At 41.0% G+C, this 26,496-nt stretch overlaps 1 protein-coding gene across 1 annotated transcript in view; it reads left to right on the top strand.

Moving 5' to 3' along the window:
- LAMC1 (laminin subunit gamma 1) overlaps positions 1-26,496 on the top strand; it is a 131,936-nt gene that overhangs the window by 93,030 nt on the left and 12,410 nt on the right. Inside the window, exons 3-22 of the mRNA XM_003925304.4 lie at positions 156-286; positions 2,578-2,744; positions 6,612-6,800; positions 7,612-7,729; positions 8,088-8,186; positions 8,280-8,416; positions 9,142-9,264; positions 9,356-9,545; positions 9,849-9,961; positions 13,510-13,731; positions 13,842-14,030; positions 16,378-16,623; positions 17,129-17,282; positions 17,873-18,015; positions 18,965-19,143; positions 20,212-20,368; positions 23,315-23,520; positions 23,957-24,036; positions 25,327-25,464; positions 26,000-26,144. Coding sequence (XP_003925353.1) covers positions 156-286; positions 2,578-2,744; positions 6,612-6,800; positions 7,612-7,729; positions 8,088-8,186; positions 8,280-8,416; positions 9,142-9,264; positions 9,356-9,545; positions 9,849-9,961; positions 13,510-13,731; positions 13,842-14,030; positions 16,378-16,623; positions 17,129-17,282; positions 17,873-18,015; positions 18,965-19,143; positions 20,212-20,368; positions 23,315-23,520; positions 23,957-24,036; positions 25,327-25,464; positions 26,000-26,144 — 3,126 coding nt within the window. The remainder of the gene's footprint in view (positions 1-155; positions 287-2,577; positions 2,745-6,611; positions 6,801-7,611; positions 7,730-8,087; positions 8,187-8,279; positions 8,417-9,141; positions 9,265-9,355; positions 9,546-9,848; positions 9,962-13,509; positions 13,732-13,841; positions 14,031-16,377; positions 16,624-17,128; positions 17,283-17,872; positions 18,016-18,964; positions 19,144-20,211; positions 20,369-23,314; positions 23,521-23,956; positions 24,037-25,326; positions 25,465-25,999; positions 26,145-26,496) is intronic.

Below are 26,496 nucleotides of genomic sequence, written 5' to 3'. Positions count from 1 at the left end.
CTATTAGAAGTCATTGAGTATTATAATAAGAGTTAGTGCTAGAAGAGGACAGAAGTTAAATGATAAGTTAGCGATTTAGAACACTTTGTCACATGTATATCACATTTTCAGGCCCTCCACTTCTCTTTTATGCTTCTGTTGTTGCTTCCTGACAGGAATGGGTAACTGCCACTGACATCAGAGTAACTCTTAATCGCCTGAACACTTTTGGAGATGAAGTGTTTAACGATCCCAAAGTTCTCAAGTCCTATTATTATGCGATCTCTGATTTTGCTGTGGGTGGCAGGTAAGTAAAGTATTAAATTAGTCTTGAAAGCTTTTGGAGCTTTGGCATAGAAGGTGAATCCAGCAACTTGTTTACAACTCTGTTAATACCGTTGTTAGATGTTTTTTTCTACCAAGAATAGGAGCGGCATTCCTTCTTATGTGATAACGTTTACCTGGCTGGAAAGACAGACAGCAGCCTAGGATATTTTCACTGTCAGATCTTCTCGTTATTCTGGAAACTAAGCAAGGAGGTTTTCCAAAACCTTGTCAAATCAACACACTTAGTGAATTCTTAGTGACAATGTAAGTGCAAAGGCACTGTGAAGCACCTGAGGAAAGGTAAGACTCACCTTATCCTACTGAGAAGTTCTCACCTTCTTGGATCTTACAAATGAACAGGGTATGCAGTGTATGAATATGTGAAAACTAAAATACTGGTAGTCACGTGTTTTTAAAAAATAGATAAAGCAGCAGTAGAAATGATGCCACATGTCAAGAATGATCCAAAACTGCTAGGCTAGCGAAGCAGATGGCATCTGAGCTGGGTCTTGAAGGCTTTGGGTAAGAAGGAGAGAATGCCTGGGTTGGATACAAGGGGATGGACATGTCATGAGCAGAAGTTTAGAGATGGTAGAGTATAAACCCATTTAACTGAAGAAAAATCTCTTACGAATTTGTAGAGTTGTAAACCAAGAGATAGTTTGGTAGCCAGAGACCTTAAACAGCAGGTGAAGAATCTTGGACTTACCTTCTCTGTATTAGACCATGATATCCCAAGAGCAGAAAACTTACTTTTGCTTACATTGTTCCTGGTATGAGATTGGTGCTTAGTGAAAGTTGATAGGACCTGTAACCAATGAGAAATCAGGCAGAATTTTTGGATTAGGGCTGTGATAAGAAAACAGTGGGCCAGGAGGATTAATGTGCAAACAGGGTAAAAGTAGTGCACAATTGAGGGAATTTATATTCTTGATATGATACTGGGTTAGGCAACAAATACATGACATTAGGCTGGCGGCAACAGAGTAGAAAGGAACATATATGTGCATTTTATTGTGAAGGAAAAATGATCAGGACTTTAGTCAAAGGTGCTTTTAAGGTTTAGTGATCAGGAGAATGGTGGTACCATTAATAAAATGAAGATGAGCTAAACTAATGAGTTTGTTGATAGATATGTAAAATTTCAGGTCATGGGGGCATCAAAGTTTGTGTGGCAGTCAAGGATAAGAGCTTGAGAGAAAATGAGAGCAACGTTACTATTCCATGGTGCACCTTAGTATTCATGGGAATTTCCATGAGTCCTTAGTTTATTATCATACTTGCATCTAGGGGTTCCTTCGGGGATTCTTGCTCCAGACAGCCTGGGGGATATTAGTCTGACTACCAGACATCCATATGGTGGTGAGTTATCTACTGTGTCTCACCACGTTTAGGTCGGAATTTTTTTTTTTTTTTTTTTGAGACAGAGTTTCGCTCTTGTTACCCCGGCTGGAGTTCAATGGCGCGATCTCGGCTCACCGCAACCTCCGCCTCCTGGGCTCAGGCAATTCTCCTGCCTCAGCCTCCTAAGTAGCTGGGATTACAGGCACACGCCACCACGCCCAGCTAGTTTTTTGTATTTTTAGTAGAGACGGGGTTTCACTATGTTGACCAGGATGGTCTCGATCTCTCGACCTCGTGATCCACCCGCCTCGGCCTCCCAAACTGCTGGGATTACAGGCTTGAGCCACTGCGCCCAGCCTAGGTCAGAATACTTTAAAATCATTTTGGCAGATAATTGCTGATGTTCGACTTATTTTGTGGTTGTGCAATCCTGAGCATGTAAATAAAGCACTCCTTGGTCTTCCCAATAACCTTGTGAAATAGGAATTATCATCATCCCTGTTTTACAGGTGAGGCGCAGAAGTTAGGTTATACTTATAAGTGACAGGGGAGGGTTTCAAACCCAGCCAGCCTGGCTTCAGAGTTTATGCTTTTCTGAACCAGTACACTCTGCTGTTCTTGACATACAGGTTTGACTTCAGGAATAGATCCTACAGATATCCTCAGAAATTGTTATGGACTTTGTTTTCATGTCTGGTTAATCCCCTCCCCTGCTAAGTAAAGCTACCTTGTTTAATTTTTTTTCATCCTTGAAAATTGAGACAGCCATTACTTAATTTTGCTCAGTTCCTCAGTTTACACTTTTGAATGGTAAAACTCAAAAGCATTCATAGGTTGTTTTTAGTTCTCTGTGTACTTAGTTTTTGTGTGTGCATTTCTGGGACTTTGCAGCCGTTCCATTTTTTGGAGTGTCTCTTCTCTCCCCAGATGTAAATGTAATGGACACGCAAGTGAGTGTATGAAAAACGAATTTGATAAGCTGGTGTGTAATTGCAAACATAACACGTATGGAGTAGACTGTGAAAAGTGTCTTCCTTTCTTCAATGACCGGCCGTGGAGGAGGGCAACTGCAGAAAGTGCCAGTGAATGCCTGCGTGAGTGCCCCTTGGCATCAGTCTGTCCATTGGCTTGAGGACTTCCAAGGGTGGAAGAAGGAATGGGTGACTTCCTTTTATTCCTTTTTGAAAGGAAAGCTCTGAAAGGCCATGCTTTTTCTGTAATTTGAGAGTGTAGAACAGTAAACTGTATTCAGTCAGAGGAAAGTCATAGATGAGGGCAATTCACTGTAAAGGCAAACTGAGGGTTTTGTTTCCTTCATGAGCACATGTACCAGAGATGGAGCAGCATCTGCAAAATTTAGAAATTTGCTTAGATCCAAATACTGGGCCAGTGTAGGCTGTTCCAAAATATGGTTTCTCTACTTTTTTTTGTCCCCCTTTAAAATAGCCTTATTTTTATCAGTGCTCAGGCAGTCAAGGTAGTTGATTAACATGTATTAAATACGATGAGTTCTAGGCTAAGATGGCCATTCCAAGATTATTTCCTTTTTTTGAGAACTAGTCTCACTCTGTTACCCAGGCTGGAGTGCAGTGGCTTGATTTCAACTCACTGCAGTCTCCAGGGTTTAAGTGATTCTCCTACCTCAGCCTCCCGAGTAGCTGGGATTACAGGTGTACGCCACCATGCTTGGCTAATTTTTGTTTTCAGTAGAGACGGGGTTTTGCCATGTTGGCCAGGCTGGTCTTGAACTCTTGACCTCAGGTGATCCACCCACCTGGGCCTCCCATAGTACTGGGATTACAGGCATGAGCCACTGTGCACAGCCACACAAGATTATTTCTCAAAACCATTTTTTCTTTATCTCACCAAAAAGTACAACAGGGAGAATTTTCCCACTTCCCCAGTGGAGAGGTGGGTAGCTTTGGGACAAATAGGTCCTAGTATTCCTAGAAAAAGGTAAAATTTAAAAACTTAAAACACTGTTTATTCCTTCATAATGTTGTGGTTTATTCTGAACAGATAGAGAAAGAAATGTCAGGAGAAGGAAACCTTGTAATCATGATTTTAAAGCAGCAATAATTTTCTTATGTCCTTACAAATATTCTTTATCACAGTCTCTTAAGAATACAGAATAAGAAAGAAGATACTCTTAACTGGCAGAAATTATTGGCAAGGGCTGGGAGTGGTGGCTCACACTTGTAATCTCAGCACTTTGGGAGGCCAAGTGGGGAGGGTCACCAGAGGCCAGGAGTTTGAGACCTGCCTGGCCAACATGGTGAAACGCCACCTCTACTAAAAATACAAAAATTAGCCAGGCATGGTGGTGCATGCTACTCACTTGGGAGGCTGAGGCAGGAGAATTGCTTGAACCTGAGAGGCAGAGCTTGCGGTGAGCCGAGATTGCACCACTGCATTCTAGCCTGGGCAACAGAGCAAGACTCCATCTAAAAAAAATAAAAAATTATTGGCAGAAACCCTTAGAAGGTACCACTATCTTGACTCATGACCGTTTACACTGAGCTGCCTAGAGGAGATTTTCTTACTTGTCTTTTCAACAAATCCTAAGATTTGCAAGTAAAATTTAACAGCCTCCTCTAACTTTTGTAAGCACTTGCTTAAGCTTCTTTAATTCCATTACTGAACTGTAATATTCAGTGTTGGAAGCTATACAATAAAGGCTGGTACAAGAATGAAATACTCCTAAGATGTGGCATCTAAATAAATTGACATGTGTGCTTGAAAAGCATTCTGCTGAATAATGTATGTTCAGTCTGTCTAGGAAATTACTTAAAAAACTAAACATTGCCAGTTCACCTCTAGCAAATGAACTTAGTACTGTAGCTAAAGGACTTTGATGAGGAACTAAGTTAATTTGCTTTTCTCTGTGGTCCCTTCAGTACTGTGACACCTCAAAGAGTGAAGTTTCTGGATGGCGTGACAATACTGCATTATTGTCAGAATGCTGGGGCTAGGAAAGAGAACTGCCTTCTCTCAAGGCGGGAGCTGTGGCCTCTGCTTTAGCTGTGGGTTGGGACAGTGTGGACAGGGGTGTTATTCTGCTTCACAGTTTCAGAACATCAGATCTTCAGGTGGGCTGGGCTTGGTTGATTGAAGGATAAGTTAAGGCGGCTTGAGGGAAGAGAAATAGCGAATGAAGAAGGAAAAGGGCACTATAAAACTAACTTAACAAAACTCTAATTTTTGGTGGCAATGACAAGTTTTTTAAAAAAGTTTTCTATTGGCCAGGCACGGTGGCTCACGCCTGTAATCCCAGCACTTCGGGAGCCAAAGCGGGTGGATCATGAGGTCAAGAGATCGAGACCATCTTGGCTAACATGGTGAAACCCTGTCTTTGCTAAAAATACAAAAATTAGCTGGGTGTGGTGGCAAGCGGCTGTAGTCCCAGCTACTCAGGAGACTGAGACAGGAGAATTTCTTGAACCCAGGAGGCAGAGGTTGCAGTGAACTGAGATTGCAATACTGTACTCTAGTCTGGCAACAGAGCAAGACTCCATCTCAAAAAAAAAAAAAAAATTCTGTTATAATACTGTACCATAAAAAACTGATCATGAGAGAGAAAAAGAACAAAAGGGACCAGGTATGGTGGCTCATACCTGTAATTCCAGCACTTTGGGAGGCCAAGGTGGGAGACTCATTTGCCTCCAACCTGGGCAATATAGTGAGACCCTGTCTCTGCAAAAATAAAAAATAAAATTAGCCAGGCATGGTGGCACATACCTGTATTCTCAGCTACTTAGTAGTCCCCCCAGCTGGGACTACTAAGGGAGGAGGAGGATCACTTGAGCCCGGGAGTTTGAGGCTGCAATGAGTTATGGTGACATCACTGCACTCCAGAGTGAGACCCTGTCTCCAGCAAACAAACAAATCAAAATATATTCATGGTTTTGGTTGGAAGAAGTCTGTGTTAGAAAAGAAAGATTATTCAAAAAATGATTAATTCAAATATTTTTTAAAAACAATATCCTGTTCTATTGGAAACCAAATAAAACTTCTTTTTATTTACTCTTCAAGATACAGTCTGTATTTTGGGAAGAATCAATAACTCAGAAAAATATCTTGTTATTATAAATGTAGTAAGGAATTTCTGTGACTGCAGATACTTGGTTTTAAGATATGGTTGTGCTCTGCAGAGCATATAGCTACTTAACTGACCACCCATTTGGAATTGAGGCTTCCCTGTATATGGATGTTTCTGGAGGACCTAGACTTCCCTTGAATTCTCCTTTCATCTGAAGAGGCACTAATTTTAACCTGCTGCCAGCTAACTGCTCATATACAAGTAAAAGTCAAATCAAATTACAATTATCCTGAATCTTTAGCCTTTATTCAGTATCAACTCCAAAAACAAGGTGGCATTTTATATGCAGGCTTCAATTTACCTTAACTTTTTAGGCCTCAGATGAGTCAAAGACTCTAACTTCCAAAGTGCCAGATTATTTATATATCTAGACTGGGGTAACCTGAGACATACGGTCTTTTGTTTGTTTTTGAGATAGAGTTTTGTGCTTGTCTCCCAGGCTGGAATGCAGTGGCACGATCTCAGCTCACTGCAACCTCTGCCTCTTAGCCTCAAGCAATTCTCTTGCCTCGGCCTCCCAAGTAGCTGGGATTACAGGTGCCTGCCACCACCTGGCTAATTTTTTGTGTTTGTAGTAGAGACTGGGTTTCACCATGTTGGCCAGGCTGGTCTGGAACTCGTGACCTCAGGTGATCTGCCTGCCTCAGCCTCTCAAAGTGCTGGGATGACAGGCGTGAGCCGCTGCACCCGGCCTGCTTGTTGTTAATGATCAACAAGATGACTACCAGTGCATCTGGCAGTCATTCTTAGTCTACCACCATCTGTCTCTCTCAGAGATGTGGGAAATTATGTTTGCATTTCAGTCTTAAAATGCTGTTCTTAATACCCAGATCTGGTGTAATTCATATGTTTTGACTGACAGCCTGTGACTGCAATGGTCGATCCCAGGAATGCTACTTTGACCCTGAACTGTATCGTTCTACTGGCCATGGGGGCCACTGTACCAACTGCCAGGATAACACAGATGGCGCCCACTGTGAGAGGTGCCGGGAGAACTTCTTTCGCCTTGGAAACAATGAAGCCTGCTCGCCGTGCCACTGTAGTCCTGTGGGTAAGTGACAGGAAGATGGATTAAAAGACAAAATGATGGTTCCCTGGACCCCCAGAAAGGAAAGCTTTGTTTCCTAGGCATTTGCATAGCTAAGTGTGGAGGTGTATACATTATTGTAACACAGACATGAGCCAAGATCTGTCTCTACCCTATGCCTCCACCTTTTTTAACCAAGTTGAACTTGAGATGAGTTTCTGGTGTGTAAGACAGGGGTGGTGGCCTGAGTAATGGTTCTGTAAATAATTAGCGACAGGATCTTAGAGACCGTTTGAACTTCGACTGTAAAAGGTTAACTGCTTTGTGAGTTCTTCCTTGTTAAAGATTTTGTTTAGTCTAATCTCCTTAGAGTGCTGAACTCTTCTAAGCATGTTGGTGTGTGTACAAAGATGCACAGCATTCTTAGTCCAGCCCGTTCTACTTTTTCAAGAGTTTGACCTTTATTTTTGTCATTTAGACCTATCTGTACTTAAATTCTAGACATGGGCCTTACGGGTCTGTGGTCTCCCACAGAGAAGTAACTGATCTTGTGTACAGTGTTCCACTGGGTACAAAGTGATTTGTGTTTTTTAATATTAATGAGTAGGTTCATCCTAGAGTGTATCTGGAAACTTAAATCCCACAGCTTAAAAGGGTGTGATTTTGAGAGAGTTCTGATTTAAAATTTGGTCTTTATTGTCTCTGTGACCATCAGGAATTTGCATACCTGTTCTCAGGTATTGCTTTTAGTTACCAGTTATCTTTCTTTAGCACATTGATTTTACTTAAGTATCTGGCCGAGTTTGTGCTTGACAATAAGCTCTTTTCATTTTAGGCTCTCTGAGCACACAGTGTGATAGTTATGGCAGATGCAGCTGTAAGCCAGGAGTGATGGGGGACAAGTGTGACCGTTGCCGGCCTGGATTCCATTCTCTTACTGAGGCAGGATGCAGGTAAAATATTTTCAAAACCAGAAGAAGGGGGCAGAATCTATATATAGTCAACACATATTAATAGATCTGTGGCTTATTGGCAGCCGGGTAACATTTTTCCCGTAATAATTATCAACAAGACTAAGGCCTAGCTGTAATGGTGAGCCACAAGGGATTTGGTTTGTACAGACAGTAAGCAGAGTTTTAATGAGATGACTATCTTAGACTAAAACCAAACATAAAAATGACTTTAGGATGCATTTTGTTCTATATGTATTTCTTTTTTAAAAAATCTGTTAACATGTAAAACAAAAGGTTGACTTTAAGAGTAGAATTTTTCTCCCATCTCTGATTATTTTATCCGTTTTCCATTGAATAGGTCATGCTCTTGTGATCCTTCTGGCAGCATAGATGAATGTAACATTGAAACAGGAAGATGTGTTTGCAAAGACAACGTGGAAGGCTTCAATTGTGAAAGGTACTGCATTCTTTCTCTAGCTGCATTGTATTTTCTCTCTTATCATATTTCAAGTAAAAAATAGTTAACTGATGCTGTCTTAATCTTTTTCAGATGCAAACCCGGATTTTTTAATCTGGAATCATCTAATCCTAGGGGTTGCACACCCTGCTTCTGCTTTGGGCATTCTTCTGTCTGTACAAATGCTGCTGGCTACAGTGCTTATTCTATCTCCTCTACCTTTCAGATTGGTAATTTAGACCTCATCCCCCAACTTGCTAGAACTGTGAGACTACATTTAGAATATTTTAAAAAATAACACCAGTAACTCTTGGAGGGCTTTTTGATGGTTGGCAATACTTTATATTATTTAACATGCATGGTTTTTTAGTTTAGCCTTTTAATTTAATGAAAATGTACTTTTGGCTTTAGAATGTATTGCGATGAATAGTGATTGCAAATGTTATATAAATAGTAATAAAGTAAAATCTAGTTTGAGTGGCATAGCATATGTAGGTACTTTGTAGGATCCATTTATTCAAAAAGGTTTACTGGCCTGGTATGGTGACTCACGCCTATAATCCCAGCTCTTTGGGAGGCCGAAGTGGGTGGATCATGAGGTCAAGAGATTGAGATCATCCTGACCAACATGGTGAAACCCTGTCTCTACTAAAAATACAAAAATTACCTGGGCATAGTGGTGCCACACTTGTAGTCCTGGCTACTCAGGAGGCTGAGGCAGGAGAATCGCTTGAACCTGGGAGGCGGAGGTTGCAGAGAGCTGATATTACACCACTGCACTTCAGCCTGGTGACAGAACGATACTCTGTCTCAAAAAAAACAAAAACAAACAAAAAAGGTTTATTTTTGCCTTTCTGTATACAAGGTGTGGTCTTACACATTTTTATGGTACATAGAGGACGAATTCACGATGCTTACAATATAAAGTGCTTGTGTTTTCCTTCTATGCCTGCAGATGAGGATGGGTGGCGTGTGGAACAGAGAGATGGCTCTGAAGCATCTCTTGAGTGGTCCTCTGAGAGGCAAGATATCGCTGTGATCTCAGACAGCTACTTTCCTAGGTACTTCATTGCTCCAGGTAAGTAAGGCTAGAAAGCAGTCTGATTTGCTGTGTGCTTCTGTTTAATCTCAGTGTCACATTCTTGCCCACCTTTGTGTCTGCATTTCAGCAAAATTCTTGGGCAAGCAGGTGTTGAGTTATGGTCAGAACCTCTCATTCTCCTTTCGAGTGGACAGGCGAGATACTCGTCTCTCTGCAGAAGACGTTGTGCTTGAGGGAGCTGGCTTAAGAGTATCTGTGCCCTTGATCGCTCAGGGCAATTCCTATCCAAGTGAGACCACTGTGAAGTACGTCTTCAGGTAAGATAGCCTTCTTTGTAAACTGAGACTTGACAAACATTGTGAAAGTGGTATCTTTTAAGTTTAACTGGCCTCTAGATAAACATTAAAGAACAACTTGTGGGTTATCATGGTAATTTAGTAAAGGGGAGCTTCCTTTGTTTACTTTTATCTTTTCCAGTTGTACTACCAAACCAGTGGTCTCATTTCTGATTTGATGTGTCAGAGCGTTGCATTGTTGGTGGGAAAAATGAATGAAAAATGTTTCCCGAACATCCAGATTTATCCTTACAGAGGTTAATGTGGCCCTTTCTTTCTCTCCAGGCTCCATGAAGCAACAGATTACCCTTGGAGGCCTGCTCTTACCCCTTTTGAATTTCAGAAGCTCCTAAACAACTTGACCTCTATCAAGATCCGTGGGACGTATAGTGAGAGAAGTAAGTTATATAATTTAGGAGAGTTGTTTAAAAAGATGATTGGGTAGAAAGATTCATGATAAAAATGCAAAAGTTTCTCTCTCCTAATGCTATAACACTGAGAAGTGCATAACGACCACATTATACATGAATTATACATAAGAACAATGCACTTTTAAACTGCTTTCAAGGACCTGGAGCAAATTTGGTAAAATTAGTGAATAATATTATTTTATAATCAGTAGGTCAATTGAGGTTGCATTGTATATAAATAGATTTTGTTAAAAAAAAAAAAAATACCTAATTATAGGCCAAGCTCAGTTGCTTACACCTGTAATCCCAGCACTTTGAGAGGCTGAGGCAAGCAGATCACTTGAGGCAAGGAGTTTGAGACCAGCCTGACCAACATGGTGAAACTCTGTCTCTGTTAAAAATACAAAAATTAGCCAAGTGGAATGGTGCAAGCCTGTCATCACAGCTACTTGGGTGGCTGTGGCATGAGAATTGCTTAAACCCAAGAGGCAGAGGTTGCAGTGACCTGAGATCATGCCACTGCACTCCAGTCTGGGCAACAGAATGAGAATCTGTCTCAGAAAAAAAAAAAAAAAAAAAAAAAAAAAACTAATTATAATTCTGCTGGCTCAAGTTGCCTCATCTTCATTTCTTTTTATTTACAGCTTTGTAATTATAATTTGTGTCATCAGTTATCTTATTGAAAAATCATAAATTATTGAATGAATATTTGTTATAACTTTAGGTAAACAAGAGTTTAAGAGTTAAAATTTTTGTTTGTTTGTTTGAGACGGAATTTTGCTCTGTTGCCCAGACTGGAATGCAGTGGCACAATCTCAACTCATTGCAGCCTCCGCCTCCTGGGTTCATGCTGTTCTCCTGCCTCAGCCTCGAGTAGCTGGGATTACAGGCACATGCCACCACACCTGGCTAATTTTTGTATTTTTAAGTAGAGACAGGGTTTCATCATGTTGACCAGGCCGGTCTTAAACTCCTTACCTCGGGTGATCCACCCGCCTCAGCCTCCCAAAGTGCTGGGATTACAAGCGTGAGCCACTGCGCCCACCAAAATTTTTTTTCTTAAGAAAATGTTTTAAACAAGGACCTTTTTCTTTAGCAAGGTACACCTATTTGGGAGGTAAAATTAGTGATGATGTGGTATTGGGAGAGGCATTTGTGGCTTAGATGTGTTGATTTTTGAGATGCCTATGTGAATATTCAGATAAAAATGTCTTACAAGTAGTTAGAAATATGAATCTGGGGCTTAGGAAGAGATTAGGACCAGAGATCCAGATTTAGAAGGTTGTCAACATATGGGCAATAATTTTTAAACTTGGAAAGATGACAGAAAATATAGAAGGGAAAGAAGGATGGAATCCTGGAAACAGTTAGTTAAGGTTCATGTGCTAAGACCCAAGGGCAACATGGCAAAACCCCATCTCTACTAACAAATACAAAAATTAGCGGATTATGGTGGAACACGCCTGTAGTCCCAGCTTCTCAGGAAGCTGAGGTGAGAAGACGACGTGAGCCCAGGAGATCAGTGGCGCAGTGAGTGGTAATTGTGCCACTGCACTCTAGCCTGGACAATGGAGTGAGAACCTGCCTCAAAAAAAGTCCAATAAATAAATAAGTAAGACCCAAGGGAGAGATAGATTGTAAGGAAGAGAAACAATAACAAATCATTGGGTTTTGGACTGGATGATTCCTTAATCATTAGTGAGTTGTTGTTTTTAAGAAGTGTTGAAACCATTCAGGCATGGTGGCTTATGGCTTCAGGCCTCCCAAAGTGCCTGTAATTCCAGCACTTTGGGAGGCTGAGGCAGGAGGATTGCTTGAAGGTAGGTGTTCAAGACCAGCTTGGGCAACATAACAAGATTCTGTCTCTATAAAAAAAATCATACAAATTAGCTAGGCATGGTGGCACACACTTGTGGTTGTAGCCACCCAGAAGGCTCAGGGCAGAAGGATGTGTGAGCCCAAGAGGTTGAGCCTACAGTGAGCTATAATCATGCCATTGCACACTAGCCTGAGTTACAGAGGGATATTTATCTTAAAACAAAAACAAACAAAAAAAACGCAACAAGTGTGTTGAAACTGAAAGATCACAGTGCTTTCAAAAGTAATTTGAAGTTGAGGAAGTAAAATAAAAAATGTTCTGTTAAGAATTTTGGCTATAAGGAAAAGACATGGGCTATAATTTGGAAATAGAAAAAAGATTGAAGAAAAAGTATTTTTAGAATGGGGAGACTTAAGGATGTTTAGAGTTGAAAGCACAGTAACCAGTAAAGCCGTATCTCATGATCTAACTGGGCAAGAGAAACCTGTAAACATACCAAAGTGCCTATGCCTTGAATAGGCAGTAATAAGAGGTGTCCTTCAGCCTTAGGTGGTCAGTTTTCAAATGAATTTTATAAACACCAAGTGCTATTGCATGACATGAAAAATACACTTTAAGCATAAGACTGCAAAACACTAGAGTGGAATGGAGATTACAGGAAAATATGTCAATGTTACTGAGGCCTGCCTCTCTGATAAAATGTTCCTGCTGCTGCTTGTATCAAGGGCACCACTGGATTGGATGAACCACTGGTCTCAGGCAATATAAGGTTTCCTCTATTTTCTTATAGGAGTGGAAAAGCATTGGGCTTTTTAATAATTGTGACTTGTAAGAAGTAACTCTGAGTTTTATAAATTTACTTGAGGAATTTTTTTCCCCCCAGAGGGCAGAAATTATATAACCTGAGTATTACCTGTTGACAGGTGCTTTCCCTTCTGTCTTATCCTTGAACTCTGTAGTCAGTTCCTGCTTTTGTAGCAAAAGAACAAACACTGCTTAATGGCTGTAGACTTAAACTCTACTTTTCTCCCACACTCTTGCTCATATCTCTTCTCACCCCAAATGATTGTCTGATGCTTTTCATTTTTCACATTGGTGAGGACTGTAAAATTCAGCAAATCTAGGGTTATGTGTATGTGTTTTAAAAATAAAACTTGGGCTAGGTATGGGGGCTCACACCTGTAATCCCAGCACTTTGGGAGGCCCAGATGGGTGGATCACTTGAGATGAGGAGTTTGACGCCAACCTGGCCAATATGGTAAAACTCCGTCTCTATTTTTAAAAATATAAAAATTAGTCGGGCATGGTGGCGGGTGTCTGTAATTCCAGCTACTTGGGAGGCTGAGGCAGGAGAATTGCTTGAACCTGGGAGGCTGAGGTTGCAGTGAGCCAAGATCACACCACTGCACTCCAGCCTGTGAGACAGAGCGAGACTCCGTCTCAAAAAAAAAAAAAAAGTAAATAAATAAAAGTTTGCCATACCATCACTCCAGATACTTAGCACCCAGTACTACATGATTGTTCTAAATGCTATTTTCTAATTATCTTCTCCAGTGGATAGAAGTGGATGTGTTCTTCAGTTTATCAGAGCCCAATTAATCTAAGGGCTGGTTTTCTTTGGAATTTGGTGTCTTGTTACTTTTTAGCGTTACTGACTTTATACAGGGTTTTGGAAAACGATCCGGTTCAGTGATTTTCTTTTCCTCACCATTCACAGGTGCTGGGTATTTGGATGATGTCACCCTGGCAAGTGCTCGTCCTGGGCCCGGAGTCCCTGCAACTTGGGTGGAGTCCTGTACCTGTCCTGTGGGATACGGAGGGCAATTTTGTGAGATGTGCCTCTCAGGTTACAGAAGAGAAACTCCGAGTCTTGGACCATACAGTCCATGTGTGCTTTGCTCCTGCAATGGACACAGTGAGGCCTGTGACCCTGAGACAGGTAAGATGATCTTTGGCAGCTCTAAGACCTAAGTGCTCTTTAGCAGTTAGATAGAAAGTGCTCACTGTCTTACTCACTTTCCTGTTTTCTCACACCTACCCTCCAAACAGGTGTTTGTAACTGCAGAGACAACACAGCTGGCCCACACTGTGAGAAGTGTAGTGATGGGTACTATGGAGATTCAACTGCGGGCACCTCCTCTGATTGCCAACCTTGTCCGTGTCCTGGAGGCTCAAGTTGTGCTGTTGTCCCCAAGACAAAGGAGGTGGTGTGTACCAACTGTCCTACTGGCACCACTGGTAAGTCTGCTTGATCCATCTGCTTTCAGTGTTCCATCCTATGAAAAGACCTGGGGGAAAGGGGCTTTGGGGTTGTTTAGGATCTTTGTGTTTGGTTCAGTTTCAGTGGTTATGGTTTTTCCTAATAGGAAGCTGAGGCTCACTCTTCTTGTTTCCTTCTCTCTCTCTTTTGGGTATCCCCTGATTGCCTCAGTTTCTCGTCCAAGGGCTTTCATGCCACCTTGATCTACTGTTTTCCCCTTAGGTGCAAATCTTGGCTTGAGGCTTCAAAAGCCTTTCTCTGTCTGTGACAGCTAAGTTTGTATTTCCAGCCCTGGCACCTCTCCTGATCTACCTACTGGCCATCTCCACTTGGGTGGTGGGCTAGAAGCCTTCTACTTGCCTCTTCACACCCCTGTTCACCTTTCTCCAGCCTGAGACTTGCATACACTGCATCAAATGCTCCATTTGAGTTCAGACAGCAGGAAGTACATACAGGAGCTCATCAAGAAGGAGGAAGGCGAGGACAGAGTATTTATTCCATGGCCCCTTCTCTGTGGGGTTCTGTGGATTGATGACCCCAAATCAAAGTTCTCAGCGTCTGGCACGCCTTCTCCAAACAGCCCTTTTTACCTTTAGGTTCTGCTAGGGGCTCCGCCCACCACCTGAGGCCCAGGGTATGGAGCCTGCCTCAAGTGCCATACTCTCCTTGCAGTTTCCCTGCACTCCATGCTAATTTGATTGTGTCAGTTGTTTTCTACTGTGATCTTGATTCACATAGCTAAAGGAACTGAAACAAACCAAAATTAAATATTTGATTTCCTCCCTTTTTCTTCAACCCTTTGTTTCTCCTCCAATCTTGTTCATCTTAGTAAATATGCTACCATTAGCTCAAGCTGAAACCTTAGGGCTTATACTTGATTTATCTTTCTTTCATGTCCTAAAAACAGCAAATCTTACTGATTTTATCTCCGATTTGACCACCTTTCACCACTTCCACTGTCACCCCCTGGTTCAAACCTTTTTTCTCTCACCTGGAATTGCCTAATTGCCCTCCCTGCTTCACCTGCTCTCCTACAAGGGATTCATTCTCCATATGAAAGCCAAAATGGTCATTTAAAAATGTACATCAGATTATACCACTTTTAAACCCTGCAATAGCTTCTTGATGCACTTACATTTAAAACCAGATCCGTTACTGTGACCTCCATGGTCCTGCATGGGTTTGAACTACTTCTATGGCTACCAAACAAGACAGTTTGTGTGAAACTTTCTTCCCTTAGATATTATCCTGGCTGGTCTCTTCTGTGTCTTTCTGTTGCCATCCCAATGTCTCCTTCTTACAGAGGCTTTCCTTACCTACCAATACAAAGTAGCCCTCACCTTCATCCCATCATGTTGCTGTATTCTGTTTAAATTTTTTATGCTTACCTCTATCTGAAGTAATCTTGTTTATTTGTATGTCTATGTATTGGTCTTCACCAATCGCTGTATAAGCTTCATGAGTGCAGAGACTTTGGCCACCTTGCTCATATCCTAATGACCTAGAACAGTGCTGGTAATATGGTAGATGCTCAGAAAATGCTTGTTGAATGGATTAATAAATCTTGGATTCACCAGAAATTTTAGGCTAGTTCAGACCCTACTGGTTACAAAGAAATCAAGAGCCCACCTTGAGCTAATCGTGGTAGGAAAGTGGAAAAGGAAAGATGAGGAGTGGTGAGTTTACTACAGTGGAAAGAGCCCTGTATTCTAGCTCTCCCTCTGCCTGTCATTTCTTTGGTTGCAGGCAAGTTACTTACCCTCTCTGTTCCCTGAGCTATAATATTTAATTATCAGTTAAATGCAGGCAGCAACTGATGATTTCTAAGTTCTCTTCTAACATGCCCTGATTCTGTACCAACCGATACTGATTAGCAAGGATTCGCATGTGCCTCTTACATTTTAAGAGAATGGTTCTGCTCACCCTGATGTGTGGGAAACTTATGGTGTCAAGAGTGGCACTTCAGCTTTTTTAATATCATCTGCCAAAACAACATATATGAATGTGCCATCCTTTGAGACTGGAGAGGTTTATAAATCTTGGGCTTGATTTACAAAGCACTTTTAATACATGATTTGGGTTGATTGTCACAACAGTTGAAGTGAAGTAGTCAGACCAGGTGCTTCCTTTCTAGTGAGGAAATAGTGCTGTGCTCAAGGTCACTCTGTTGGTCTGGCCCAGGGCCTGGTCCTCGGTCCTCTGCTCTCCACTGTACCGTCTTCTTTTCACGCGACGATTACATGAGCCTATCTGTAGCCAGTGATAATCTGGCACCAAAAATGTCTAAAGCGTTTCTTTCACAACATCAGAATGTCTCATCCCCAGGTAAGAGATGTGAGCTCTGTGATGATGGCTACTTTGGAGACCCCCTGGGTAGAAACGGCCCTGTGAGACTTTGCCGCCTGTGCCAGTGCAATGACAACATCGATCCCAACGCAGTTGGAAATTGCAATCGCTTGACTGGAGAATGCCTGAAGTGCATCTATAACACTGCTGGTTTCTATTGCGACCGGTGCAAAGATGGATTTTTTGGAAATCCCCTGGCTCCCAATCCAGCAGACAAATGCAAAGGTAATCAGCCTTTGACCAGATTTTGTCACATTCATGCCCCTTTATTGTGAGAATTCTTGTATTCTCTTAAAATACTTAGAGATGTTTAGTCCACTAGAAATACACTGTGAACCGCTTATGTCATTTAAAATTTTCTAGTCCGACGTTAAAAAAGTATAAAGAAGGACAGTCATGGTGGCTTGCACCTGTGGTCCTGTAAAAAGAAACAGGCGAAAAGAATACTAATGTGTTTTATTTAATATATCCAACATATTATTTCAATAAGTAATCAATGAAAACTATTAATGAAATATATGTTCTTTCTCACACTAAGCCTTCAAAATCCAGTGTGTACCTCACATAGCACATCTCAATTCAGACTAGCTGGCCACATTTAAAGTGCCCAGTAGCCACATGTGACCAGCAGCTACCATCACAAATCTACAGAATCTCTTTGGATCGCTTACATTTTAGTATTTCTCTCAGGTGATTTGTGTCTTTTGCTATCTCTGTCTTCCTGCCTTAGCCTGCAATTGCAATCCATACGGAACAGTGAAGCAGCAGAGCAGCTGTAACCCTGTGACGGGGCAGTGTGAATGTCTGCCTCACGTGACTGGCCGGGACTGCGGTGCTTGCGACCCTGGATTCTACAACCTGCAGAGTGGGCAAGGCTGTGAGAGGTGAGACTTAGGTGCCTTTGGTGGAAGTAATCTTTGCTTTGCTTTTTCTACTGTAAAAAAGTGAATTTTTGTAAGTTACATTTAATAGCTGACTGTTCAGAAATTACTGGAGTGCCTAACGTAGGCAAGACATCATTCAAGGGCAATGCTGGAGAATTGTGATCGAGCTACTGAAATAAAGGAGTGGAGCACAGTGGCCTCAGCTTTGCCAGAATAACCCGAGTAAACTTTAAATGTACAAATTGCCAGGTCCTTTCTGAGGCTCTTAGAATCAGACCCTCCAGGGATGCAGCCTGGGAACTTCTGTTGTCAAAACTCCTACTTAGTGTCCATACAGTCCCAGCTTGAAGAGCACTGGTAGCAGTTAAGTTAGGAAAAGAGGTTCTGAATGGCACTCATGAGAACTATTGGAACCTTAGGGGCTTAATAACCCTTACCATTCCATCTTAGTCACCCTTACCATTCAATTTTCTGATACAAGTTACAAATAACATCAGTGCTATACTAAAAAACAAAAAAACAAAAAACAAAAAAAGATTTGCTTAAAGTCTGTTTTCCTTGCCTGAGAAATGTCCTGTGTTCATTTTCAGGTGTGACTGCCATCCCTTGGGCTCCACCAATGGGCAGTGTGACATCCACACCGGCCAGTGTGAGTGCCAGCCTGGCATCACTGGTCAGCACTGTGAGCGCTGTGAGGTCAACCACTTTGGGTTTGGACCTGAAGGCTGCAAACGTAAGGAGTGTTGGTGGCATACAACTCTAAGCCTCCCCTAATTCCAGTTAGTATCTTAAGGCCAGAAAAGACTTTGACAGCCTCAGTCTAGCCACTTGGCCCATAGTCAAGGCCCATAGTCAAGGATAATATTTGGTGAATATTATCCATTTCTAAAACTCTGCAGATCAAAGCCTTCTCTGGTTTCTTTGCAGCCACCTTGTGTATGTTTTCTTTTATAGCATTTCTGATTCTTCCTTTTTCCAATCTTTTATTTTTTCCAAGGAAGTCTTCCTTTGATTACGCAGCTTTCCCACTGTGGTTAACGAACCTTCTTTATTGATTGCATTCTTAGTGCAGATAATGAAATAGTGGAGGATTCTGTTCACAATGTGTTTGTTGACTTACTGGCTGTAGTTGCTTCCTACCCTTGGGGCCCTTTTGGTATGATTACGTATAAACATCTGCTCCTTGGCATAAACACTTGCCTGGAATTGGGCCTCAGAACAGATTGGCTTTTGCTTTCTGAATTCCTTCATTTCTCCTTTGGAATGCAGCATAAGTAACTGACTCAGTACAAAGAACACAGTGAATAAACAAACTATAAGATAATGCAAAAGAAGCATTAGCATTTGGATTTTCTAGTTCCTTAAAGAAATTAATTAAACAGTGGAGAATTGAATTCTTGAAGTGCATGAAAAGAGCACTGATAGTTTTATAACTTCTCTAATTACTAAGTAACCTGAAGTGTGTCCCAGAGGTTGCACATTTTACTTAAAAGCTCATTCTGACTTTAAAAATGTCAGTTTTTTCTGCTAAACAGACTTAACCATATAAGATCTCATAAATGGTCCTGTTTTTTCAAAAAATTATAATGGTAGTATAGTCAGCTTATTGTTACCAGTCTGAATTAAGAGATATGCTCTTCCTTCTTTTGCTAATTATGCATTATTTTCTCCTTATTCTGCAGCCTGTGACTGTCATCCTGAGGGGTCTCTTTCGCTCCAGTGCAAAGATGACGGTCGCTGCGAATGCAGAGAAGGCTTTGTAGGAAGTCGCTGTGACCAGTGTGAAGAAAACTATTTCTACAATCGATCTTGGCCTGGCTGCCAGGAATGTCCGGCTTGTTACCGGCTGGTAAAGGATAAGGTAAGCTGTCAATAGTGCGTTCATTCATTCATCCAGCAGACATTGAGTGGAAACTTACTGTGCACTAACTCTATAGAAAAAGTGGTGAACAAGATACATGTGGTCCCTGTTCTTAAAGACTTATGTTCCAGTTGGGAGGCAAATAATAAAAAATAAATAAGTAAATAAAACAAATAGTGACGTAAGTGCTAGGAAGAATACAAATGGAGAATATCTGGAGGAAACTACTTTATATAAGGCCTCTCTACAGAATTCATCTAAGGTGGGATCTAATGGATACAAAGGAATGAGCCAAGTGAAAAGTGATGGTAGGTTTGTTTCAGGTAGAAGGAACCTGGTGTACAGAGGCCTGGGAGCTGGAGAGTGGCTGGAGCCTGCTGAGTGCAGAGAGTGTGGTTCTGTGATAAGACTGATAAGACTGGAGACAGTTTTTATAAGACCATGGTGACCATAGTAAGAAGTGTAGATTTTATCTCAAATCCAATAAGAATGCATTGAAGAAACTCTTAAAATCTAGGAAATCCAGATTATATTGTAAGAGGAGCACTCTGAGTGCCATGTGAAGAATGATGGTTAGGAATGGGCCTTTATGAGAAGCCTCAATTGGGTCCGATAAATATGTGTGTCTGTGGACAGGACAGGGAAAGAGAAGAATAAGGTTGTGTCTTGGGTTTTTTGCTTAAGCTGGCTGGAGGCCTTATTTACTGAGATGGAGATTCCACAGGGAGAGTAGAGGTAAGAGGTAGAATGTTGGATGTTAAGTTTGAGATACTTATCAGAGAGCTGAGTGGAGATATCGTGAAGGTAATCTGACACTCAAGGGAGAGGTCAGAGCTGAAGAATCATCAGCATGCAGTGTTTAAAATGAAAGGAATGGCTCTGAAGGTTTTCTTTTGAAGCTAGAAAAAAGAAAAACTAGCCATGTCTTCTCTTTAGAAGTAAACATGCATGGAGTGGGTAGACCTACATATTTATAGAGCGCCCATGTTTCCTGCAGGAAGTATGATTGAGTTCTTCAAGAATACTTGTGTGTTCTACTTTTCCCTTTTCTTTTTTCCTTATGTTTAGGTTGCTGATCATCGAGTGAAGCTCCAGGAGTTAGAGAGTCTCATAGCAAACCTTGGAACTGGGGATGAGATGGTGACAGATCAAGCCTTTGAGGATAGACTAAAGGAAGCAGAGAGGGAAGTTATGGACCTCCTTCGTGAGGCCCAGGATGTCAAAGGTACGCATAATTGAATAATGTGTGACTTCTGTGAGATGGGCCAGTCTTTAGATGTGGCTCCTAAAGCAAGGTTAATTAGTATGGTTTTATAAAATTATTTCTCAATTTTTAAACTACTTGTAGACCATAAATCATTTCATTTTTTAAACACTAATTCAAAAAACAACCTGACTTTAAGATATGTAAATGTACTGCTTTAAGATATAGTAAGCATAGGGTAATTTTCCAACACATAAAAAATGACTTGATATTCAAATTTCAAGCATTTTCCAGCTATTCTATTACAAGGTGTCTTAAAATAGTTTTAAAAATCATTAAAGGCATGCATCTTCATATGCTTTTTTGTTTGTTTTGTTTTGTTTTGTTTTTTTGTTTGTTTGTTTTTGTTTTGGTTTTTTTTTGGAGCCAGAGTTGCTTTGTCGCCCAGGCTAGAGTGCAGTGGCATGATCTTGGCTCACTGCAACCTCTGTCTCCTGGTCTTAAGCAATTCTCCTGCCTCAGCCTCCCATGTAGCTGGGAATACAGACACATGCCACCATGCCCAGCTAATGTTTGTATTTTCTTCAATAGAGATGGTGATTTCACCATGCTGGCCAGGCTGTTCTCGAACTCCTAACCTCAAGTGATCCACCTGCCTTGGCCTCCCAAAATGCTGGGATTACAGGCATGAGCCATCATACCCAGCCTTGTATGCATTATTTTTAGGTAAAAAAATTTGAACTTTGATGTTCCATTATTACAGTGAGAGAGAATTTATTTTATGCATTGGGTTTTTTCCTTAGGATTCTCATAAGGTAAAATTGTTGATTTCAAGTATTAACAGCTGGCTACTGAATGTATAACACTTGATATTTGAAAAAATAAACATTAGAAATTAGTGTGTGCTTATTAATGTTCTAATTAGCAAACAGATGTGCTAATAACATTACACTAGGCCAGGCACGATGGCTCATGCCTGTAATCCCAGCACTTTGGGAGGCCAAGGTGGGCGGATCACTGGAGCTCAGGAGTTTGAGACCAGCCTGACCAATATGGTGAAACCCCATCCTACTAAAAATACAAAAATTAGCCAGGCATGGTGGTGTGTGCCTATAATACCAGCTGAGACAGGAGAATTGCTTGAACACAGGAGTTGGAGGCTGCAATGAGCCAAGATTGCACCATTGCACTCCAGCCTGGATGACATAGTGAGACTCCATCTCAAAAAAAAAAATTACACTAAAGTATGTTTTATGTATTATGTCCATTTCTAATTGCAATTAGATTAGTCCTCTGCACATTATCTGATGAGACCAGTGAAAAGCAGAGAAGGGCTTTCTGGGAGCATCATAGTGGGACTGGGATTAAAATCCACTCCCCTTAAGACCTGAGTTGTGCAGTTCCTGGCTGACCTTTCTGTAAAAATGAAAGTGTCTTCGTAACTATTTATCTTTGAAGACTATCCTTAAGTATTCATTTGTAGTTTAAATTTGTGTTTATTCTGCAGGTTCAAAAGGCGATTATATGGTACAGTTAGATCTTGCAAGTAGACACTTGGAATTGGTTAGGTCATTTATTCTCTTTTCAGATACTGCTGTTTCTCTAAAGAATTAGAAGAGAGATCAGTATCTATTACATTCTTGAAGGTCAAAAGAGAAAGGGGCTACTATAACCTCATTGGCGGCTTATGTCTCCTAAATGATTTTTTGTGATCTGAACTTGTCTTTGTATTTTCTTAAAAATTTTTACATTATCAAAGAATTAAGTAACCCTCCAAGCACGACCACCATTTATAGTATATCACCTCTGCACATGGATTTGATGGCCTCACTTACAAGTTTTTTCCAAGCCTATATTCATCTTTATTGGTCCTACCTTTGACTTCTCATCTTTTTTTTTTTTTTTCCCATTCCTGAGAAAATTTAGACCCCAATACTGAGCATGATGTTGAAATATGAACTAGTCAATTTACTTAATGGTTTTTATATTTTTTTTTTTTTTTTTTGAGACGGAGTTTCGCTCTTGTTACCCAGGCTGGAGTGCAATGGCGCGATCTCGGCTCACCGCAACCTCCGTCTCCTGGGTTCAGGCAGTTCTCCTGCCTCAGCCTCCTGAGTAGCTGGGATTACAGGCACGTGCCACCATTCCCAGCTATTTTTTTGTATTTTTAGTAGAGACGGGGTTTCACCATGTTGACCAGGATGGTCTCGATCTCTCGACCTCGTGATCCACCCGCCTCGGCCTCCCAAAGTGCTGGGATTACAGGCTTGAGCCACCGCGCCCGGCCTATATTTTAATAAAACCTTGTGATATATGAGTTTCAATAACGGGCTTATATTTATCCTTTGATTTGTTAGGACCTGAATATAAGATTTAAGTTGAATGGGCATATTAATAAAGAATAATTTGAAGAACTATTCAAAAACAGAGATCATTTTGAAATAAATTACACTGATAGTATGGGGGTGGCAGCAAGTGTCTATTTAGTTTAAAATACAAAATGAGTTTAACTTGCCATACTTCAACATATGTTTTAAACCTAGTTTTTTCTAGGTTTTGTAAAACGTTCGGCTTTTTGGGCTGGCAGCATTTTTAACAACATTGTATATTTATGACTAAATTGCATGTGCTGGGATATTAAAATCAGTCTTTCTTGCCTTCATCAAACATTCCTTGGGTGTCTTCTCTTTGCCAACCACTGGATAAGACCAGCAATATAATGATGAGTAAGAAAGAAGAGTCATAGTCAAGTAAGCAGGTGGGCACACCATTGGAGAAGTGTGATGAGTGTACCATGCAGGACCTACTGGGTGTGGTAAAGGCTGTCCAGCTGTACCAGGGGCTTTGCAGAAACCTGGCAGAAAGCTGCTATGTTCAGAAGAGTAAAGATACATAAGGCCTCAGATTTCATGTGAGATATTTTCCTCTTCAGATAATTTACAGACTTTCTTCTGCAAACCATTTTAGATGTTGACCAGAATTTGCTGGATCGCCTACAGAGAGTGAATAACACTCTGTCCAGCCAAATTAGCCGTTTACAGAATATACGGAATACCATTGAAGAGACTGGAAACTTGGCTGAACAAGCACGTGCCCATGTAGAGAGCACAGAGCAGTTGATTGAAATCGCATCCAGAGAACTTGAGAAAGCAAAAGTCGCTGCTGCCAATGTGGTAAATAATTGCAAATGTCTGAGGTGGGGATGGGGGAGACCCTTGGGATTTACAGCAAGTCTGTCACTGACAGTGGAGTGCTTCTTCAGTGAAACTGACTCCAGGCATCTTTTTATTTGTCCGTAAATATGAAGCAAGAAAGCCACATTGCTCATAGTTGGCATGAAACAGTTGTTACAAACTGGATAAAAACCAAGGGACATCTGGGTTCTCTAGCTTTGTTCCTTCTATGGTACTAGGCAGTTTAATCTTCCTTTATCCTTTACTGAATATAGAAAGAATCTGCAATTAAGGGTGCTGATATTAAATAAAGATCTCTGAAAATAAGAAGAGGCATTCTTTTTTTGTCCTCTAACAAAAATTTAGTTTTGACACTTGTTTTATTAAATTTGAATAACTCAGTCCTTTGAGAATAAGTGCTTTATTTCTTCTGCAGTCAGTCACTCAGCCAGAATCTACAGGGGACCCAAACAACATGACTCTTTTGGCAGAAGAGGCTCGAAAACTCGCTGAACGGTAAGCTCTAGATCCCTGTTTAATGGTTAAGTTGTGGCTTCCCTTACGGTATGTCTGTGTTGTCTTATCCCATAATCCATAAACACTTTCCCCATAATGCACTTTTTCAAACTTTGCTCTTTTCTAAGACATTATCAGCTGTGTGTACTCTTTTCTTCCTTTTACTTGAAATTAGAATATTCACTTTGAATATTAGAATACAGTGGTTTGAAGAGAAATCATGTATCTCGAAGAAAACCGTAACATGTTTAGATTTTTAACTTATTTAAGGCTGCAGTAACCAAATGAAAATAGCAGATTGTTGTTAATAAAGATGAGGCATGGGATTCATGTTTGTATCTAGATAAATGATTTCTTACTAGCATACACAGTTTTATATGTAAATTACTCTCAGATAGTTAAATTTAAAAGTTGTTTTTCTGGCCGGGCGCGGTGGCTCAAGCCTGTAATCCCAGCACTTTGGGAGGCCGAGGCAGGTGGATCACAAGGTCGAGAGATCGAGACCATCCTGGTCAACATGGTGAAACCCCGTCTCTACTAAAAATACAAAAAATTAGCTGGGCGTGGTGGTGCGTGCCTATAATCCCAGCTACTCAGGAGGCTGAGGCAGGAGAATTGCCTGAACCCAGGAGGCGGAGGTTGCGGTGAGCCGAGATCACGCCATTGCACTCCAGCCTGGGTAACAAGAGTGAAACTCCGTCTCAAAAAAAAAAAAAGTTGTTTTTCTGAAGAATTATACAGATTTTTCTCTTATAAATTTATACTATTAGTCTTTTGGAAAATTTTCTCATCTCAGTTTACAGAATGCTATTCATAAATTCAGCCCCACTGAACTGATCGCAAAATTCCAAATGAATGAGGTTTTCCAATATTTGTAGAATTCTTGCTCATGTTAGTATATGTATATATAATAAAGTAGGCTGGGTGTGGTGGCTCAAACCTGTAATTCTAGCATTTTGGGAAGCCGATGTGGGTGGATCACCTGAGGTCAGGAGTTCGAGACCAATCTGGCCAACATGGTGAAACCTCATCTCTACTAAAAAAAATATATCAGCTGGGCATGGTGGTGTGCATCTATAATCCCAGCTACTCGGGAGGCTGAGGCAGGAGAATTGCTTGAACCAGGAGGCAGAGATTGCAGTGAGCCAAGATCACGCCACTGCACTCAAGCCTGAGCAACAGAGTGAGACTCCTTTTTAAAAATAATAATAATGAAGTAAGCATTACCTAAATTTTACTTATTTCCCTATCAGATGGTTGTTTCATGGCTTATTTGTTTTATCCGTATAGTCATAAACAAGAAGCTGATGACATTGTACGAGTGGCAAAGACAGCCAATGATACATCAACTGAGGCATACAACCTGCTTTTGAGGACATTGGCAGGAGAAAATCGAACAGCATCTGAGATTGAAGAGCTTAATAGAAAGTGAGTATGATTTAAATGTGGTTTGCAGCCCTTTAGATGTTCTAGTAAGTAACACTAGTTCAATGAAAAATTAAATACTGGTGGATTCAGGGCATGCATTCATGCAGTAAGATTTCCTTTGTTAATCATGCTTTTGAAATGGCACAGTAAATAGAGCAGGTCATGTGGAGCCACAGAAATTTGGTTTGATTCAGTTACTATAACTACAGAGAATAGTAACAAGATGAGCCATGATACTTAAAATTCTGTATAAATAAAGAAGAGAAAGAATATGATCGAGGAGGTAGAGGAAACATAATTGAACTATGAATCTTTAAAGGGTGTCTGAAATAAGAAAGTATATGGTAAACCACACATTATAAATAGAAGTGATAAGAGAAAATGTAAATGTATGCAAAATGTTGGTATTAAAATGAAAGCATTTTAATGTAGCATTCTCTTTGAGGTTTTGGGCATATGATCATGTTAATCTGATTAATATTAAGATGCTAAAAGCAGCTAAGATTTTCATTAAATCACATTATTTGTGTCTTAGGTATGAACAAGCGAAGAACATCTCACAGGATCTGGAGAAACAAGCTGCCCGAGTACACGAGGAGGCCAAAAGGGCTGGTGACAAAGCTGTGGAGATCTATGCCAGTGTGGCTCAGCTGAGCCCTGTGGACTCTGAAACCCTGGAGGTATGGGGGCACCCTGTACGCACAGCCCCACCCTGTCTCTCCCCCAAGTCATGTGACAGCAGACTGCTCTGCACCTCCCTCTGTCCTCCCACTGGCACGCTGGTAAAGTTGAGTCTATTTCACATACACTAATAGAATTTATCAAGGTAGCCAGGTGTGAAGGCTCACGCTTGTAATCCCAACCCTGGAATTACTGTAATCCCAGCTGCTTGGGAGACTGAGGCAGGAGAATTGCTTGAATTCCCAGTTGAGTCCTGTGGACTCTGAGACACTGGAGGTATGGGGACAGCCTGTACACACAGCCCCACTCTATCTTTCTCCCAAGTCTGTGTGAGGTGGGAGGATTGTTTGA

Source organism: Saimiri boliviensis, chromosome 19, assembly GCF_048565385.1.
Source record: "Saimiri boliviensis isolate mSaiBol1 chromosome 19, mSaiBol1.pri, whole genome shotgun sequence".
Taxonomy (NCBI): Eukaryota; Metazoa; Chordata; class Mammalia; order Primates; family Cebidae; genus Saimiri; species Saimiri boliviensis.
This window is presented reverse-complemented; position numbering and strand designations above follow the sequence as displayed.